The sequence below is a fragment of the Daucus carota genome, chromosome 7, assembly GCF_001625215.2.
Source record: "Daucus carota subsp. sativus chromosome 7, DH1 v3.0, whole genome shotgun sequence".
NCBI classification, from domain to species: domain Eukaryota; kingdom Viridiplantae; phylum Streptophyta; class Magnoliopsida; order Apiales; family Apiaceae; genus Daucus; species Daucus carota.
The window spans coordinates 30,263,392-30,276,869 of record NC_030387.2 but is presented as its reverse complement, the minus strand read 5'-3'; the positions used below and the strand labels follow the sequence as shown (position 1 = coordinate 30,276,869).

General features: G+C 34.6%; 2 protein-coding genes across 2 annotated transcripts; both read left to right on the top strand.

The window, feature by feature from the left end:
- Nucleotides 1-492: 492 nt before the first annotated feature.
- On the top strand, nucleotides 493-10,788 carry LOC108196285 (phragmoplastin DRP1A). Its single transcript, XM_017363503.2, has 16 exons — nucleotides 493-915; nucleotides 1,685-1,748; nucleotides 1,824-1,928; nucleotides 2,076-2,177; nucleotides 3,125-3,175; nucleotides 3,346-3,407; nucleotides 3,704-3,794; nucleotides 4,674-4,738; nucleotides 5,425-5,619; nucleotides 5,790-5,909; nucleotides 6,178-6,248; nucleotides 6,338-6,563; nucleotides 8,680-8,730; nucleotides 9,838-10,066; nucleotides 10,211-10,350; nucleotides 10,431-10,788. Exons 1-16 carry the CDS (start codon nucleotides 787-789, stop codon nucleotides 10,557-10,559), a joined length of 1,830 nt encoding a protein of 609 aa, XP_017218992.1. The 5' UTR covers nucleotides 493-786; the 3' UTR covers nucleotides 10,560-10,788.
- A 1,092-nt stretch (nucleotides 10,789-11,880) lies between these two features.
- Nucleotides 11,881-13,478, top strand: LOC108195306 (cytochrome b561 and DOMON domain-containing protein At3g61750). Its single transcript, XM_017362262.2, has 4 exons — nucleotides 11,881-12,156; nucleotides 12,246-12,645; nucleotides 12,748-13,055; nucleotides 13,150-13,478. The coding sequence occupies exons 1-4, from the start codon at nucleotides 11,956-11,958 to the stop codon at nucleotides 13,423-13,425; spliced, it is 1,185 nt and encodes a 394-aa protein (XP_017217751.1). The 5' UTR covers nucleotides 11,881-11,955; the 3' UTR covers nucleotides 13,426-13,478.

The window sequence follows — 13,478 nt, the reverse complement described above, 5'->3', positions numbered from 1 at the left end:
GTTATTTGATTTTTTTAATTTTTATATCTAATTTATACCAAACGATATTTATATGAAAATAACAAAAGTTTTATAGTTAGAATAGATTTTTAAATAAATCATGAATATATTTTGTAATTATCTTGGTAAATAATTTTATAATGTAATGCTCATCAAAATTTTATACATAGATGGATTTGAGGGACAAAATTAACAATGATGTTTAAAAATATTTATTTTTTTGTTTCTAAAAAAAATATTTTAACTCTAACAAAAAAGACACAAAAATATGTTATAATTTAAAATGACCCCTAATTTATATAGTGTGGGGGACGGGTCAATTTTTTTTATCTTCTAACTTTATTAACGAGTTTATAACTCTTGCAATACATATGCATGTGACTTGAATTATAACGAAACACAAATAAATAAATAAATAAATACCTAAAACTAATCGCGATAAATAAATAATTTCAAATTGAAAACAACGATAATATTTCTTTCAGGAACAAGACAACCAGCACATCCGAAATTTGAAATCAAAAACTACGAAAACCACTTTTGAGTCGAACCGTTGATTGTCGAGAGCTCAAAAATCAAAACAATCTTCACACCCCTCTCTCTATTTATCAAAAACATATCGGGCCTCCGACCCTAAACACAAAAACAGAGTCCAAGCCTCTCTGACCAGCTCAACACTCAGCTCCCCAATTCACACATCTTCCTTTACAATCTAATCTATACACACACAGATCTGTGTCTATAGTTTTCATCAAACTCTCCGATCTGCTACATCTCGCCGGAGAAATGGAGAGTTTGATATCTCTTGTTAACAGATTACAAAGAGCTTGTACTGCTCTTGGCGATTACGGCGAGGAAAGCGCGTTGCCTACGCTTTGGGACGCGTTGCCCTCGATCGCCGTCGTCGGCGGCCAGGTTTAACTCTAACTTCTACTATTTATGCCGTAATTCTTCGTTAATTTCATAGATTTGGTTTGTTTTCCGATGATTTGAGTTACTTTTGGTGAATTATTGCTATTAGCTAAGCTGCAGTTGTTTAATTCTTGTTATTATCGATCGCGTTGTTGCCGCCTTGTTGCCGGCAGGTTTAATTGCATTATTAATTGATAGATTTGCTTTATTATTATGCGATATGAGCGATTCTTGTTTAATTATTAGTTGAGATGCATTTGTTTATTAATTGTTGTTAGTTTGACATTTTCGGTGTGGATTTGTTGCGCGGTGAAATTACTGAGTTGTTTGTGTTATTTCGATTAGGTTGAGTGGTTGAGGCGTTGTCTTTTTTAGATCGATTGAAATTAATATGTATTAAATGTGTACAAGTAATTCGGAAAAAAGTGTGGAGAATCTACTTTAATTAAGAATATGATGTTAGGAGCCTCTTGCTAGATCCTCCATGAGAAATGTTCGTGTTTATTAATTGTATAATATTTAACTCTGTTTATGATTAAGAAATGATCGTGGTAACTGTTGTCTGAGAATATATATATATATTTTTTTTGTATCAAGCATAACTCAGTTTTAATATTCAATTCCTGAAAAGGAAAAGTGCGTTTCCACTCGGAGTGGGAGTTTTATGCAATTAAACTATTTCTCAGTCATACATATTTTTAGTTGAGTGCAATATATCAAATTTTTGCATGGTGTATGACCTTGTGTAATCCTTTCCTTTTCATGATTTCAGAGTTCTGGAAAGTCTTCCGTCTTGGAGAGTGTTGTTGGAAAGGACTTTCTCCCTCGTGGATCTGGTAACTAACTACTACCTCACTAATTTACAAAGAGCACAATATATCATAAACAAAACTTGGAATGTTTAAATGCAGGAATTGTTACCCGACGTCCACTGGTCCTACAGCTCCATAGACTAGAAGAAGGAAGAGAATATGCAGAATTCGCACACCAGCCCAAAAAGAGATACACTGATTTTGGTAAGTGTTATCTTACGATAATTGGCGGCGCATATCTTATATATAAATAGATACTCATATGGCATTTTATAACTATGATGCTTAATTATTCATGGTAATTTGCTTATTTTGATTAGTTTTTGTTCATGTTGTTGAAAACTTGTGCAGCTGCCGTAAGAAAGGAGATTTCCGATGAGACTGATCGTGAGACAGGAAGATCAAGAGCAATTTCCACTGTTCCAATTTATCTTAGTATCTATTCACCTAATGGTAATATTATATCTCTTGTCAAGTATCATTCTTAATGATGTTCATTCAGTCCTTGTAAATATTTAAGTGACATCCCTTGGATGTTTAAGAATAAATAAAGCTACTCTTCGGTAGCTCTCTGTTAAAATATTTGAATGTTAGAAGTGCATTGTGTGCAGTCATATTGTTGAGGTTTGTATGCCCATCAACAATCGAATCCTTAGTTATTAATCTGTGAACAATTGCCACGTAGCTGTACATGCACCAAGTACTGGTATAAGATCTGACAGTTCAGGCGAGCATAATTCTCTAAGTGGGAACCTAGGCTTAGCTACCAATAACTACATAGTGCCTTTAATATTTTCATTAATTTTTTGTCAAGAGCTGAATGAACAATGCTTACAGATTGAAGCATAATGCAGCCTCTCTAACACATAAGGAGAGATAAACATTCTAGTTTGTTATTTTCATGTTATTATTTGGAAATATAAACATTCTAGTTTGTTATTTTCATGTTATTATTTGGAAATAAGTTGATTGTAATTTATTAGAATTGAATTTTTTTTAATCAACAGTTCATCAGGAATATTGTAGACCGTGGTAGAGAATTAGGAAAAGATTTGTTTCATTAGGAATTCATCTAGTTTTATGAATTATGTAATCCTTTATTACTAGACAACTTTGATTAGTTATTGCATTGATTATCTTTTCTCTTGTTATGGAACCCTAAGATAGCATTGGATCACCTTAGAGCTCGTGAATGCATATCCTATCCTTGTAGTTTCTTTTGCAATTCATATGATAACATCCTTAAATATGTATAAAAGAGATGTGGCACCTGTTGGATCTTTTTAAATATATTCTGGATGAGTATATGGCAGTATCTTTTCTCTTCCCTCCCTTCATATGTGAATGCTTGTAGAAATGAATTATTACAGTATCTTACCTGCGTGTTTTGGTGATGACAGTTGTAAATTTGACACTGATTGATCTTCCTGGGCTTACAAAAGTAGCTATTGGTGAGTTTTAACATCTCTTAGTTCCTGGTGTGTGTGTGTGTGTATTTTACATATGCGAACCTTCTTGTTTCGGCTTGTTCAATTGTATTGGTTGTAATCTCCTCTTTTACTTGGATTCTTTCTCCCTCTAGACATTGACTGATTTGGATTATTTTACTTTGTCACTGTAGATGGACAGTCTGATAGTATTGTGCAGGACATAGAGAACATGGTTCGCTCATACATCGAGAAGGTGAGTTCAGATATAAACGTTTCTTTGTTATCTTTTAGTTCAATATCATGCAGCTCAAGTGCTATGATATACCAATGAGTGGACATGGTCAGAACCTTCTGGATGAGTGGAATATTTTAATCTTCTTACCTCCCCGTACACATGTTTGTACATAAATACTAATTATATATGGCTGCAATCTCGGGATATATAAGAGATTATTTTGTATAGATGTATTATGTGATGTATGTGTTTGTGACACTGAGAAATAATTTAGATGAATATTGACCGAACCTCTGAACCTTTTAATTTTGCAGCCCAACTGTATAATTTTAGCAGTTTCTCCTGCTAACCAAGATCTTGCTACCTCTGATGCAATCAAAATGTCTCGTGAAGTAGATCCCAAAGGTAAGGAGATTTTCAAGATGGTTATTAATATTAGTTTACAAGGCAGGCATATTGTACTTAATATTCAGACTGTTAGAAATAGGAAAAATTCTAGACAAATATGCACATATGAGATTAGGAAAATTTTCACAAAAATATAGAATTTTGTTGATCCTAGTTAGAAATCTTGTTATTTTTTCCATCTTTTTAAACATGTATTATCGCAAAAGCAATAAATGTATATCTAACTTATTACTCCCTCCGTCGCATTCAGTTGTATATGTTTGGGATGGAGGGCTCGCCACACATTTTAAGGCTCTTATAAATATAGTTCCAAGAATAGTTTTAATATTTTTTTCTTCTGAATAAAAATTTAATGTCTAATTTTTTGTTCAGAACCAAAAATTTTAAATCTAAACTGTAGAACTATATTTTATAGAAGCTTTAAAATGCATGTCAAGCAATGCAAAAAAAAAACAACTGTATATAAATGAGGGGGACGGAGGGAGTACTATAGTTTGTTTTACCGCAAATTGTGAATAAAACTTATTGAAGGAGTTTTTACAGGTTCAGTTTTGCTGAATTTATATTCTTCTGTTATTTTTAGTAATTTCTCTATTACTTGATATTTTTCTCACTCCCCATTTGATGTGTATCCCGGGTCATTCTTTTGTTCAGCTTTGGGTTTTGAGAATACTTAGATATATTCTCTTGGTTATGTGTGTCCCTTTTTTGGAATAGAAAGAGAATAGAACCTTAAGAGATAACTTACAGCATCCTTTTAATAGAAAGAGATCCGAAAATTACACATTTCAGATGCAAATTCTGTTGATTGTTCAGTCCTTTCGGTTTGGTTCTAATTATCAGATCATCAGCTGATATGTGTTTCACATTTATCAGGGGAGAGAACATTTGGTGTTTTGACAAAGGTTGATCTGATGGACAAGGGTACTGATGCAGTGGAGGTAAGCTTGCCTTTATGATCTGTTTCTCTGTGAGGCAGTGGGTTCTAATCATGTTAGTAGTTGTCCCAAATAATGGTTTCCGACTAATAATAATAAAATTGTCCAATTTTGTAATACAAAGTATTAACACCTAAGAATTTATATAGGATTCATTTTTCATATATTTAATAGAAGGATGTTTTTATCTTAATTCAAAATTTAGTTATTTCGTACAAATTTCAAACCATGTCATACTAAGGTGACATTCAGTTCTGATCAAAAAGTGAAGACAATTTTGTACTGATAGTTTGTATGCATGTTATACTTGAAGTTCTATAAAAAGAATTATCATCCTATTACCATCATCTTGGTGAAATGAAAATGACTGGATGTTGATCTCTACTGCCTTGACAAAGTTCTAACTAATTGCTGACATCCATGCTAAATTTGATGCTCTTCAAATGTCTATTCATTCTCTTTATAATCACCTGTATGAAATCCCTGTCCTAAATTCACACCTTCTGAATTCGATTATCGTTTCATATTTGACTTCTTATTTGGACAAGGTTTTATAATACCTAATGAAATTACTTTGAGGAAGCTGAAATTTTAGCCTTATCACCTTTTGATATATACTGTATCATGGTCTTGACTTGTAATCTCATGTTGAAATATCTAATTTTTCATTTTGTTGCTGGTTTGTTCAGATCTTGGAAGGAAAATCATATAAACTACAGTTTCCTTGGATTGGTGTTGTGAATCGTTCTCAAGCTGATATCAATAAAAGTGTTGACATGATTGCTGCTCGGCGGAAAGAGCGCGAGTATTTTGCTAATTCCCCAGAGTACAAACATCTTGCTCATAGGATGGGCTCTGAACATTTAGGCAAAGTGCTTTCTAAAGTAAGCAAGTTTTCCACCATTGATTTAGTAGGAAAAAAAACCTTATGTAGACTGTTTATCATTGTTATGCTATGTGCGAAATTGCTTTGTTATAACCTTTGTTTATTAACTTGTTTTTGATGGTATGCAATAATGAAGCATTTAGTAATATATATGTACGACTGTTTCAGCATTTGGAAGCTGTCATTAAGTCCCGAATCCCAGGTCTCCAGTCTTTGATCAACAAAACTATCATTGAACTGGAAACAGAATTGAGCCGTCTTGGAAAGCCAATTGCTACGGATGCCGGAGTAAGTATTGCCTCTACCCCCTCGGGGTTCATTTACTTATTAACTAGTGCAGTAACCTACTTGAGTTTATGTGCTTGGGAACTGTAGGAGTGCTCAAAGTTTTTATAACGAGTGAGATTAAGTACTTTGCTGAATTATGTGCCTCTTAACTTATTATTTAATATATATGGTTTATAATACGTACATATACTTCTTGCTCGGTCACATGTGCTACTTCAAGTATTGATATATGTTCTTGAAGTACTAATGATATATTTACTACTTTCAGGGAAAATTATACATGATCATGGAAATCTGCCGAAGTTTTGATCAAATTTTCAAAGAACATCTTGATGGCATGTATGTTTGGTGGTTTAGTTATATATACTACAATTTATTGTGTTTTTGGTTGATCTGTCTCTAACCTAACATGATAATAACTCATGCAGTCGACCGGGTGGTGATAAAGTGTATAATGTATTTGATAATCAACTTCCAGCTGCTTTGAAAAGGTTACAATTTGACAAGCAACTTGCCATGGAAAATGTTAAAAAACTAATTACAGAGGCAGATGGATATCAGCCTCATTTAATTGCTCCTGAACAAGGTTACCGCCGTCTCATTGAATCTACCCTAGTTACCATCAAAGGTCCTGCAGAGGCAGCTGTTGATGCGGTAAGAATATAAGTTCTTTCATAGATAATATACAATATCTAAGTATTGTTTTTGTAAGAGTTCCTCCTCTGTCTCTTCATCTGGAACTTGATACTTGCCAAGCAATGCAAACTCTAGACAGTAAAACTGAATTTTGTGTCATTTTGTTCTCTACTTTGTAGATTATAAATCTTAAACTTGGCTGATGATAGATGCAGTAGGCAAACATCATTACATCAGAGACAAGTTCAGTTATTATGTAGAGTAATACTCATTCTACAACTCGTTCTGAGAGCTTTGTCACTGATTGCTCCTTTTATTTTGTGTTTATACTGGCAACATTGCAGAAAAGGAGCACTCGTAAGTTTATTTCTTTGCGCATAATGGAGAAGAAAGCTATCACTTTAAATTGATATAAATTGGGGCCGTTAGGCTTAGCTTAAAAGTATTTGTTGCTTATAAGTGAGAAGTTACTTATAAGTGAAAAGAAACTTTTCAACTAAAAGTCGCTAAAAGAAGTTAGTATTTTTCAACTTTTTGATTCTACCTTATAAGTAAGAGATTGACTTATAGCTTCTTTACACAAATGGTACGAATAAACTGATTATGACTTGTGAGAAGCTGGGCTGAAAAAGCCTAGCCAAACACCCACATTATAAGCAAGTTGGTGGGGTTTATATAAGTCATGAAATTCTCATATCCTAAAAAAACAACTACTCCCTCCGTCCCAATTTAAGTGACTTGGTTTGACTTTCACGGAGATTAAGAAAAAAGTAGTAAATGTAGTTGAAAAGTGGGTAAAGTGGTGGGACCCATCAATATTTAATAATAGATTTGAGATAATGGAGGAAGGTAGTGGGTGTAATAGTGTTTATTTAATAAAAAGAGAGTATAAAATAGAGAGGTAATGGGTGTAATAGTGAAAAGTAGTGTTCAAAAATAGTAAGTATTGTAGGTTCATTCTTTTTGGTACGTCCCAAAAAGGAAATGAGGTCACATAAAATGGGACGGAGGGAGTACAATTTAACAGTATTCAAAAACTATCCTAAACTAATTTCTAATGATCTAGTTATCATTAACCAATTATTAAAATAAATCTAAATTTACAAGTTAAAGCATAATTCTTGCTTTGATATTTTAAACCGTTATTTAAACAAAATATGGTCATCTTTATGTTCTTGGATAGTATCCTCTTTTGCCCCTTCTCATGCTCTTGAAATATCTATTTCTCCTTGCACTTCCAAATATATTCTTGCACTGGTACATACTCGTGATTAGTTGCCTCCCTTCACTTTTTCATGAATGTGATTTTGTGTTTCAGTTCATGGTTGTGTTTTTTGTGTATGACTTTTGGGTCATGGCATGTTGTGATTTTATAGTTATAATTTTGTGTATGGCTTCTCAGTCGTGTATGACAGTATGACTTCTCAGTCATGACTCGTGTATGACTTCTCAGTTATGGCGTGTGCTTTTATGGTCTCATAGTGGTGTGTTTCACAGCTCCCTCAAGATACTATTTGTAGATTTATTTTTATGTGTATATAAGCATAATGGAAAAGAAAGATACAACGGAAACTTATATGCTTTATAACCAAGTGGGTGGGTTTTATATAAGCCATAAAAATCGTATCTCCTAAAAAACTAAAACTCTAATTTAAAAATATTCAAAAATTTATCCTAAACTAATCCCTTATGATTTGGTCAACATTAAACAACCAAAGCATAATTCTAACAGTACTAAACAGCCCCATGATTATGAGCTAGTTCTCTTCTGTCGTAAAATTTAAAATAACTGTTTCAATTGTATCATGAATTCATGATAATGTTGGCATGTTATTTGACAGGAGTATATTCATACCCTTTTTTAGATCGAGCCTCGTGAAACATTTTTTACAACTTCTATTTTGTTATGTTTTTTCTTACATATGTAAGAGGCACTTCCGTCTAAAGAAAGGTAGTTTTGAATTTAGCATAAATGGTCTGCAACGTCTCATACTTTCTACCATTATCATATTTTTCTTTTTGAGTCTGCATATGCTTCTTATTTCCAAGACAAATACCTCTACATATTATGACAACAGTAACAAGCTTTCTATTTGCTTATTTTGATGTTTCATTATTATCTTTCTATTTTCAGGTTCATGCTATCCTGAAAGACCTGGTTCACAAGTCAATTAATGAAACAATGGTTAGTATCAAGACTATTTTAAATCCCAGTGTTTCATAAGTCATTAGAATATTTAGCCTTTCTTCGGACACTTGTAACTTGCCAGAGTTTATATTTAATGTTAATGCACTTGGGTGCTTAAGTTTGTATGGGAATGTAGCACATACTGCATGCCTTAAATCTATTATTTTAATGGTTTAAAATCCAGTCCAACACTTATCCTTCACTAATATGTGCTAACTGATAGTTGCTGCTAAAGTTAGATAGATTTAGATCATGTTTGATTCATCTTAAATTAGGTTACTTGTTAAAAAGTAAAAAGTAATTATTCTAATTTATTACTTTATGTGTGTACTTTAATATCCAGTATAGACTTGCATGTTGTTAAGTAGAGCTGAGGCAGGAGACATGTGAGAGTGATAATAAATAAACAAAGGGTATTTATTACTTTTTTACCGCTTTTTACCTAAATTTAGGTTTTTGTTGCATTACCCAAACACGCATTCTTGGCTTATCAATAGATAGGCTACTTCAAAGTTCAAACTTTAAAGAAGACCAAAGCCCCACGGGCTCTTAGTGACTCCTTCAATGCTTTATTTTGGTATTGACTGATTCTACTTTGTTCATTTTACTGTATATACCTTTGTATAACTACAACTGGAAAAAGAAAAGGAAATCGATAAGCTGCGGTAATTCCCGTGAGCGGGGATATGATGCTGACATAAATTTTGTTGCCACGTTCTTCATATAATATAGGGATTGTCTAGTGCGTGCCCATGGCCACATGCTAAGCACGAAAATCTATGAATTTGGTGTATTTTGATTGGTGTGGTTGTTGTGAATGCAGGGGGGGTACACCATTATTAAAGAGTGTAAGCCAATCAAAACAAGATAAATTTATCAATTTTTGTACTTATTGTGTGCCCATGGGCACACCATAGATAAACCATGTAATATATATTTAAAAATTACTAGACTGCAAGATACTATTGTTCCAACATGAGACTGCTCTTATTTTCCTCCCAATTCTAGCGTCTAGCTATATTATTGTAGACTGCAAGATATTATTGTGTCCAACATCCATGCCTTATCTTGAATCTCAGCATTACTACTTGTTTTATAATGCAGGAGTTAAAGCAGTATCCCTCTCTTAGGGTGGAGGTTTCAAATGCTGCAATTGAATCATTGGACAAGATGAAGCTTGAAAGCAAGAAAGCTACTCTACAGCTAGTCGAAATGGAGTGTTGCTACCTGACAGTTGATTTCTTCAGGAAGCTTCCTCAGGATGTTGAGAAGGGTGGAAATCCCACACATTCCATATTTGATAGATATAATGATTCATATCTTCGTCGCATTGGTAAGTATGAGATTGCTCTCATCTTTGTACTTGGAACTGTATAATGATAACAAGTTGATAATTGCATTTTTGTGTTTTCGATTGTTTTTATATGTTTATCAGTGTGATCTTGACTGTTTATTTATGCCTGTCTTACAAACTTAGGATCTAATGTGTTGTCATATGTCCATATGGTGGTTGGAAGTTTGAGGAACTCCATCCCCAAGTCTGTTGTTTATTGTCAAGTACGCGAGGCCAAGCGTGGCTTGCTCGACCTTTTCTTTGCTGAATTGGGGAAAAAGGAGGTAGGATTGATCATCACTCTCACCCCTGAAGTGTAATGTGTAATGCAGAAGTTGATTATTTATATCTTCTGTATTTGCAGGGAAAGCAGTTGGGTAAATTGTTGGATGAGGATCCAGCAATAATGCAGCGGCGTATTTCCCTTGCCAAGAGGCTGGAATTGTACAGAGGTGCCCAAGCGGAGATTGATACTGTTGCCTGGTCGAAGTAGATGGAGATACTATATTCAACTTCTGTGTTGTTACTTTTCATTTTTGAGTCCTGATTCTTTTGAACTATGCTGACTTTATTCTTTTCAAGAGATATATATTTTATAATGTAGCTACAAAGTCTTTGTACAAATAGCATATTTTGATTGTATCACCTAATGCACCTTAGATCGAATTATGTAAAACATGTTTATGAATTCTCATCGCAAGAGTTCATAGTTTAGTTTCTCAGGATGCGACTACTGTAAACTAAGTTCAGTTTCTCCAGGCTGCGACTATTTTAATACTGTACGTTTTATGAAAGACTGTCATGTGTTTCGGAAAATTAGCTCTTTTAACAATTTTGTACAAAGGAGCTGAGATTTGGTTTATTTAATAGAATAAACAATAATCCTTTGTAGGAGATGAAACTACTGTGTCGCCTCCAAGCAAATAAAGCTTACAGAGAAACCAACTCCTGCAGAATGTTATCTCCATATATTAACTGTGGACTCAGACAGCAACGTATACCAATCAAGTACGTTATTTAGTATGAACTATGAACCAGTTCTGTACTTCTGTTGCTTTGCTCTCACTCTCTCCATAACCTGCGCGAAACTATATCCGTGTGAACTATACAACTCATAATTCCTTCAGAAACTGGTTTTTGTAGAGGGCTGGGCCTGTTTGTTTACTTGCATCAGCTGCAAATTGTGTAATAATATGTCCATTTACTAATCTGAATGCATCTATGCAGAAATGATTTGTCCACGGTCTAGAACAGTACATGGACAAAATTCAGATAATTAGTACATAATCTTTTACCGGGTTAAACTACTAGTAATGATTTTGTAGTTGACATACAACACAATAATAGCATCTGTGCACCACCCTACCCACCGTCTGATATGACTTGTTAAAAAGCTTGCTTATCTTTATCACGCCGTGGTTCACAAAGAGTTAAACAAGCCATACTCATACTTCCACATTAATTTTATCCATAAAACTCTGGCACCATTCTGTGTATGCTGTGCATTCAAATGTACATAAGCGTTTCGATGAAATTCAAAATAATCTTAACAGGTTGATGCCGGATTGAAAAACTAACATCGTCGAAGCACGGAAATTGGAAATTCTGGATCTTCTTATATAGTTGCATAGATCAGTATAGTTGTTGAGGCAGTAGTTAGAAGATTACAGTGGATTGAACATTTGAGTGGAAATGCTAATGATGAAGGTCATGACCTGCCAACTGAATGCAACCACCTCTCTAGTCAGGCATGATTATTTACTTGGAATTAAAGAAACTATCATAAGTAGACACTTTTAACTTCTCTTTATTTACCTTACATTTTGCTTTACTTCTGAACTTCATTATTTTGCTACCAGAAGTCCTTACTTCTGTCTCACTTTTTTCTAATGGAAGCTATCTCAGCACTTATTTTACTTACCGTTTTCACCAGTGCCTGCTGGAACCCGGTTGTTTTCGGGGCGGATGATGCTAGTAATGATGTAAATTCAGCACTTTGTGGGGTTGATCTTAGGCCATTTCTTCCTCTTCCCTACAATACTTTACCAAACATCGTCTGCAAACCTCTATGGAATTCATTTTTTCTTCGAGTAAGTTTGATCTTTATTGAACTTTTCTTGAATAACTATTGGTTTTGGTTTATGAATCTGTCTGTGTATATAAACATGCTCTGTCACAGTACTCCAGGACTGCAGATAACATCTTCACCATTGTACTATCTGCTCCATACACTACTGGATGGGTTGGTATGGGACTTTCGAAAGACGGGATGATGCTTAATTCCAGTGCAATGGTTGGATGGATCAATGAAAATGGTCTTGCAAGAATTAAGCAATACTATCTAGCCGGTTTCACGCCTTCACAGGTTAAGCCGGATAAAGGCGAATTGCCACTCACCAGTGTTCCACCATTTGTTACAGTTTATGGAGCAACAATATACTTGGCATTTCAGTTGAATGCTCCAGTCTCATCTCTCACAAGCCAGGCAATATTACTGGCTTATTCGACTAGGTATCCGAATCATCACCGTCTAACTCCTCATAATGACAAAACTACTATACGTTTCGACTTTGCAGCAGGTCTGTTGATTAACTTCCTATGCATTCTGATTCTACCATATTATTAGTAACTTAAAACCTGCAGGGTTTGCAATAATTATGCTACTGTAAATGAACATTCAGGTAATGTAGGCTCGGTGTCTTCCTCGGGGGCACGTGGAGCTAGTGACATCTTTCGGACAATAAGGACACATGGCATATTAGGGTTACTTGGATGGGGACTGATTCTTCCTGTAGGCGCCATTGTTGCCAGACACCTTAAGCACCGGGATCCATTGTGGTATGAACTTCACGTAGCTATCCAATTCATCGGATTCATCATAGGGGTTGCTGCAGTGGCTGTTGGAAGGTCACTATATGATAGAATCCACGCGAACTCACCTACACACAGAGGCATCGGAATATTTGTCCTTGTGCTCAGTATCCTCCAGGTCTGTACTTCCAAAGTTTATCTACATCAATTATAAATCAAATCAAACATTAATCGTAGAAGGTTTGACTTGATGTAGAGGTTTTATGCTTTAGGTATTGGCATTCTTTCTTAGACCTGACAAGGACAGCAAGAACCGCAGAATCTGGAATTTGTACCACCAGTGGTTTGGTCGGATCGCGCTTTTCTTTGGAGCACTAAATATCGTTCTGGGAATCCAATATGCAAATGCAGGGAACGAGTGGAGGCTTGGTTATGGATTTCTGCTAGCCATAATTTTACTTACTTGCATTGTACTAGAGGCTTTACTGAAGCTAAGAAAGGCTAAAGAGGCACATTCCCCTCCAGACTTCCAGATGAACTCATTATAATGATCAGTGACAGATACTAGGATCGGAGATGTTTTCTTCTCTCCTTTTTTAAA